At 39.7% G+C, this 7,082-nt stretch overlaps 1 protein-coding gene across 1 annotated transcript; it reads right to left on the bottom strand.

Moving 5' to 3' along the window:
• Positions 1 to 2,443: 2,443 nt before the first annotated feature.
• Positions 2,444 to 5,941, bottom strand: LOC116192062 (uncharacterized protein At5g41620). The gene is made up of 3 exons (XM_031520478.1): positions 5,228 to 5,941; positions 4,301 to 4,423; positions 2,444 to 4,175 (listed from the first exon to the last, which is right to left on the bottom strand). The coding sequence occupies exons 1-3, from the start codon at positions 5,603 to 5,605 to the stop codon at positions 2,754 to 2,756; spliced, it is 1,923 nt and encodes a 640-aa protein (XP_031376338.1). The 5' UTR covers positions 5,606 to 5,941; the 3' UTR covers positions 2,444 to 2,753.
• Between the last annotated feature and the right edge of the window lie 1,141 nt (positions 5,942 to 7,082).

Below are 7,082 nucleotides of genomic sequence, written 5' to 3' on the forward strand. Positions count from 1 at the left end.
GCCTTAAAAAAGAGCCTATCTAATAATTGATGTGGTTCAAGGAGCAACATTGTTTACACCAAATTTCCGCACCAAGCGATAATTGAGGAACTCATGGCGCACGTGCCGGATAAGATGGATTTTATGGTGTAATTGGGCTCACGAGGCAGCCCATCACTACAGTAACGTAGTTTATTCACGTGTAACTGTATATGGAAGTCCCGGGACTTCTTGTATCATTGTTCTCGGGGCCGTCCAGTTGACTCGATTGAGCCGACTATGAATAGTGTTATGGGGCTGGCCGGGACATTTTCAGATAAAGTGGTTGGGAATTCTGACCGGGACCTACTTGAGAGTTCTCAAGCATCGGTGGACCAAAATAAGATGCTAACCATTACTATTTTTAAAGTGTGAAATTCTCCAATTATCACATCACATATAATATTTTCTAGGCTATCATGGCTGTTATATAAGTTTACAAGATACCGAATACATGTAAGAAAGAGAAGAAAGAGGCACGGAATCTCTGATTTAAGAGAATTGAATGTAAAAATAAAATAAAATAAAACAAAATAAAATAAAATGATAAGAACCAAATGCAAAATTTCTTATTAATTGCAGCAGACTATCTTTTTGGAGCATGTTCCTTTTTCGGTTATAAATAAGTTGGATGATACTAGAAGAGAATAACAGAGGAGTAAAATACAGAGATACGAAAAACTCCACTGATAATAATCGAATCAGAAATTCTTGATCTCATATTATTATCAGAAATTCTTGATCTCATATTAAAAGCAACGTTAGCGTACTACATCTCTTTTCTCACTAATGATACAGCTCAAAAATACAGGCCCCACTCCTTATAACATGCCATTAACTATCATTTCTTGAAGGAGGAATCTTTTCTTTTTTTTGTGTTTATTATTAAGGAATTTTATGGGTGTAATAGGAAATGTTAAAAAAGGGTCACAAAAAAAATTCCAACTAATGAAAATTAAATACATAGTAGCATCTCAGTTCCAAATCGGTCTGCGCTAAACCCATTTTTTCTTTGATTCAATACAATACATTAATTAGCAATTATCTCTAAGATATTTTTACTACTTTTTCCTGGGAAAACTTTTTCTAAAAACAATTGTTAACACTATCTTTGTGGTTGGAAATATGAAGTGCACCATCTTGAAGGTAGACTGATCTACTTGGAAAGCATTAAGCCACTCTTTACATATATCCATAGATTGGTTTTGCTGATCAATGACTGATATCGATTGGGATAATTAGTGGCTTCACGTACAATGCACGTGTATTTCATAAAATATGTATTCTATCATATATGTAGGCTCAAAATTTGTGAGCTTGTTTTGAGCGCTTATACGAACTGCCCAATAAAATTAGTCCAGCATTTAAAGGCAGTTATAGTGATCGAAACTTGATCTTAGATGTTCATAATGCCTTCCAAAACGATACCTGGTGTACACAGGGGATCAACGATACTCGTAGTTATAAACTCTTTCTAGTCTCGGAAATTTTGATATGTAGCTTCAACAGAATCTCTCTATGTAAAGGAGACATTGAGCGAGTTCAGGTGCAGACGGGCTTGCAATGCGCCGATGATCGCGCAAACAAGGGCCACCTCTATTGCAGAGCTAGAAACCAAATCGAGAGAAAACTGGCCTGTGTTGGCTCGAATTGAGATATATAAATGAGTATGCCCAACGGAAACAGATCCGGCCAACGCTGACTTAGATGACAGATCTAAGAAGAAACAGATCGGTTTAGAAATATAAGGGTGCACGTTTTGAGCAGTGGAAGGTTGTCCTAACGCTTGCCAGTAAGTCATAAAACATTCTCGAAATCATGAAATGGACATATCCTAGGAAGAGGATATAAATAAAACACGAAGGCTTGGCAAGGCTTAATGCAACTTCATGGATCTCAATCTTAAAAAGTACAGAGAATTCCCGATTCCCAAGCCACCAGCAGATCTCTGGAACTGATCTGAAGATCGAAGTCTATTCAAGTCATCAGAACGCTCTTTTTCTTCCTCTTATATTACTAGGAAAAAAAAATTCATTATGAACAGGAGTACGAAGATCAGGAACCCCTATTGTGCTGGAGCAAGGCCTTATGGGGGGGGGGGGGGCGGCCTTTGGACCGTTGGATGGGGGCGGTCCCTTGTAACGAGGTCTTCCCCCGTCTAATAGTCCCAAGGCTTCTTGGATGGTCCCGTGCCCCGGGACACTAAAAATTCTTCTCAGAGATCAGCAAGCATCAGCATGATAGAAACACTTCCACAAATTTGTGGGCTGAAGAGGCCAATCATACACCTCAAAGCAAACCGCCCACAAGTCACCGTACGTTTAAGTGCTGGTCTCAATTTGACTAATTGAGGTCTCTGCTCCCTCCATCAATCAAAGACACATATTTATTCAGATAGCAACATGAGCCACTGTTGGAGGACATACATTGTCAAGTCTCTGTCTTGTTTTTGTTTTTATAAAGAAAAGCAAAAGGAGAAGAAACAGAAGCATTGCCTAAGACAGCAACAAGCAGATAACTTAGTGGTGGAACTCTCTGCACTACTGAATTGTAGAAAAATAATTGTGCCATTTCCGCCTGTACATAATTCCCGCCAGGTTACAGTAAGGAGAAAAAGAAAAAAAAAAAACAAAAGGCATCGACTTTCCCCTCAGACAAATCCCGATGCTCTTGGAGCAACAGTTCTAGAAGCATAAACCATGTTAAGCGAAATCTTATTTCCGGTGCCGTTGGACTTACACGGAACTTCTGGGAGCCTTTGACCGGGAATGCTGACTCTCTAGCCTTGCTTCAAGCAGCTTTGCCATTAGAGTGTTCTCCTTCACCCCAGGGGGCAATCTCGAAGACGCTTCAGGTTGATCAAACTCGGGGGAGGTCAATTTGAATTTCCACGATTGTACTGGAGTAGGACTAGCTCGGCCTCTGCTTGGTATAGACCGAGCGTAGGAATCTTCCCCACAAGGACCCATGGAATGAGTCCGAATCCTATCACCTTTCGAAGACAATGAACGATTTCTGAGTAAGTTATCACGGGGATGATCTGACAATGAGTTCAACCCACAACTCCTAGCCCATTTGTCGAGTCCATTTTGCTGATCCCGAGCCACGTAAGTCGCTTTAATCTCATCCGGGTCAGGATTGTCATCGGCCATTATACCACCATAAGGTACCGGTGAAATACAGCGATTGTTGCTCTTACGTGGGGCTGCATTTATTTCCATGGATTCTGAGGTCACCGTTCTCTTAGAGCTATCTTTCATTTCTTTAGCATTCATTCTCTCGGTTACCTGCAAATCACTACCAGGAGAATTTTCTTCTTCTGCAAACTTTGGGGCACTAGCAGCTTCGTTTAATGGAAATGACTCCAAAGAGTGCCTTCGAGAGAGTTTTTTCTCCTTCAGCTCCTTCTGTGTTAAGTCACTGTTTCCCCTCGATTCAACATACTGTTGTTTAGCCTGCAGAAAGGTCTCTATATCGGAACTTAACCGATCAACAATCGTATCCTTCTCCGATACATCATTCCGGGTTTGTGCTAGCTTCATCTGAATTCTTTCATCGAGCCATGCTTCCGAAATATGGAGAATCGACTGGTCAGATACCTCCTCACCAACAAAATCCTCTGCAACTTTATGCTTCAGGGACCGAACCACTAGATCATAATCTCTTATCCCTTCAGCAAATTCATCGCATAGACTCTCCAACAAACATCGAGCTTTCCTCTCCCTCTCGAGCTCTCTCAAAGCAGTCGAGAACCCAGACTTAAGCACAGAGAGCTCCTTGGACAGTTTCCTTCGCTCACTCTCTGAGAACTTTCTAAGCTTCCTCTCTTCCTCGACCTCCCCTCTCACTGATTTCACTGCAGCTTCTACTTCTCTCAGTTTATCCTCTTCAACTCGGTTCATCATATCATTAACTATTTGCTTATCCTTCTCTTTCTCCCTCAGCAGCTCCTTAATCCTTGCCCGAGAACGAATTATTTCTGATTTTAGGGCTTTAGCTAAGGAAGTATTGGAAGCATGTTGTTCTTCGAGGCTCCATATACGGTTCAGTATCTTTACCAGCTCAGTGGATGTTCGCAGGCTATAGCTCGACTCGCCTGATGGATCCCTCCAGTCTAGGGAGCTAACAGGAGTGACTGCAGCTTTATAAGGAGCCACCTGATGAACAACAAATAAATTCTTAACGATGAACCTAATACAGAAGTACATGTTCAAGGAGGAAAGAAGTGAAATGTAGATGGCCGTTCCATAAAAGAATTTATAGAAGGGTGAGGAAGCTAAACCTCCATTGAGCTGCAATAACTGGCTGAAGACACGGGTTGAACTGCAAGATTGTTCCCTCTATACTTGTGGGGTCGGAGAGGTGACTCTAATGTTGGCTTCTGAATCCCACCACCTCTTGCAGGCTGAAATACACACAGAGAAAGAAGCATGCTCGTGAAACACATACAATAAAAATAAGCTCAAACTTGCAAGAGTTATCGAGTTCAATCTCATCTCTCACAGTGTACTCCCAAAGCAAGATGGTAATCTGATGAAGTTTTAACATATCAAGCTCTTCATATTCTTTTTCACTTCTAAAGATCAATTTTCATTCTTCAACTCCTTTCCAAGATTAATTACACATAATAGCTAATACATGACTGAAAGAATGAAAGTGAAATCCTGAAAGACCACATAGAAGTAGCAAGAAAAAAACTAAAGCTGAGGGGACTGAACTAAAAGATAAACTTAAGGGCACATTGGTTTGCAATGGAGAATACATGGGAAGTTACAGTTAACAAGGAAGTGATTAAAACCTCATGGCAGAAACCCAGAGAGAAAAACATTGGAACAGACACCAAACATCCTACACTCCAGACACAGAAGCCAAAAGCAAATAAAAAAAACCAAGAAAATAAAATAAAGGAGTTCTACCACAAGAATATGAAACTCAATAATTCACAAAAAAGAAGGTCAAAATAATACTTAAATTAGACGAGACACCAAACTTATTATATATTTACTATTTAATAATAAGAAAGAAGAAAGAAAGGGCAAAACAATCACAATGGGGATCAGCCCAAGAGGGTCATCTCAGTGCACCCCACCAACAAAGCAATCGACTTTCAATGTCATAATGCTAAATCATACAAAACCCACCAGCAGAAACATCAAGACCATGAGAAAAACTTCAACTTTAAACCCAGCAAGAACCAGAGTCCACATACCTGATCAGGCGGGACATTGGGGGGGTCGAATTCAAAACCTTTGTCTCTCATGGGCTTGGCAGCTCGTTTGCTCATGGAGAGGCTGTGGTAGGGCTGGACCTCCCAGAGGCTGGCACAGAGCTTTCTAGCAGAGACGGTGGAGCCTCTCGAAGCTGAAGGGTGAGTGAGGAACTGCTGAATCGGGCCGATGGAGTCGTCACCCTCATGAGAGGACAGCTCGAGTCTCCATGTCGGGGGAGGAGTAGAAGGGCCTCCCCCTATCCTGTCGACGAGAAGAAAGCCCTCTGCTTTAACCTTCCTTTTCCCCTGCTGCTGCTGCTGCTTTTTCCCTTCTTCCTCCTCCTCCTCTGTCTCCACCACTTTTTCTCTGCTTCCCATCTCAGAGTGTCGTCTTTCTTCCCCTCAGTCAGACACTGTTCACTGAAACAGACCCAGCTCCATGGAAGAATAAAAAGAGGGCTTCCCTCTGTCTTGCTTGGTTATGCTGACTTTGCTGCGTCAGTGAAGAGTGATGGAGATTTTCACCTTGCTCTCATCTCTCTGCAGTCTCTTTCCCCTCCCGGCAGCAGCAGCAGCATCCTAAGGCCCTGTTCTTTTTACCTCGTTCTTTTCTTTTCCTTTTTGTTTTTTGGCCAAAATAAACAATTCGCAGTCGAGTCTTCCGTTGATAGACGAAAGAGACAAATTTGAGGACTCGAGAGAACTCACCCAACAAACCGTTCTGTAGGCCACATGGAATCGTAGCGTTGTGTCTCTTTGTGTCCAGTTGGCAATTCACAGTCACATCCGGTGCCAATGATGCATCTTCCCCCCCCCCCCCCCCCCCCCCCCCCCCCCCCCCCCTTCTTTTCACAGTTTAGGTAATTATAGTATTTCCTTTCAGCCAAGAAAAGGTCATTGTATATTCACATATTTACAAAAAAAAGGTAATTATCTCTATTATGTTTTTGTTCCCAAAAGGATAAATTATGCAATGGACACAATTAGCCATGTCTCCTAACACTATAGTGGCAGCAAACTTACACTCAACTCTCACTTTCTATAATTTTTTTAATTACTTTTGGGGTCTAAAAACTAAATGCATAAATATAAAGAGTCTATTGTTAAGAGGCTCATAAACTTGTGAAATAGGTAATATGACAAAATATTATTACACGAATCGAGACATTATATTGCATGATATTAGAGAGTCGAAATTAAATACATATTAGATAGATTTTAGAACATTATGTTGAAAAAAATAAGCCATTATATATTTTACATTTTATTTTTTGAATTTTTTTCCTTTTATATGTTTCATGTTAAGACTCATCTTTTCTTTCATCTTTTTACTTTTTGCTATCAATACATTCTCCCTTTTCTTTTGTTTTCATTTCAATATATGTCTTCATTACTGATAAAACTACCAAACTCAATATTATCATTTAAATAATTTACGTAACCTTGAACAACTTTCATGCTATAAATTTATAGAGTTGTATAATAGTACATAAATATCTATTCTCTTATTAAATTCAACATATTTTATATTTTTTTCTTTTCAATATAGTTTTTAATTCAAGTATTGATGTCATTTTTTGCTATATAGGGAGTACTTGAATTTCGTATATCGAAATCGATAAATAATTCTATATACAATTTTCTTCATCATTTTTTATATGGTCAGATTTCTATGGTATTGAAAAATTGGTCTCAAGTTATTTTATGAGAGAACCATGTGATATCATAGGAACTTTTTTATTTTCTTATTTCAAAAAACTTTAGAAAATATTATCATAATTGTTGTCCCACCTTGAATAATTTTATCATTTTAATAATTGGTTATTTATTCGATTCACACCATTTTAATCATTAC

Source organism: Punica granatum, chromosome 1, assembly GCF_007655135.1.
Source record: "Punica granatum isolate Tunisia-2019 chromosome 1, ASM765513v2, whole genome shotgun sequence".
Classification (NCBI taxonomy): Eukaryota; Viridiplantae; Streptophyta; class Magnoliopsida; order Myrtales; family Lythraceae; genus Punica; species Punica granatum.

Coding starts and splice junctions, on each gene's coding strand:
- LOC116192062 (XM_031520478.1), bottom strand. CDS start 5,605: ATGGGAAGCAGAGAAAAAGTGGTGGAGACAGAGGAGGAGGAGGAAGAA. Junction 4,424..5,227: donor CCAATGTCCCGCCTGATCAG/GTATGTGGACTC, acceptor TGTGTATTTCAG/CCTGCAAGAGGTGGTGGGAT. Junction 4,176..4,300: donor GTTATTGCAGCTCAATGGAG/GTTTAGCTTCCT, acceptor GTTGTTCATCAG/GTGGCTCCTTATAAAGCTGC.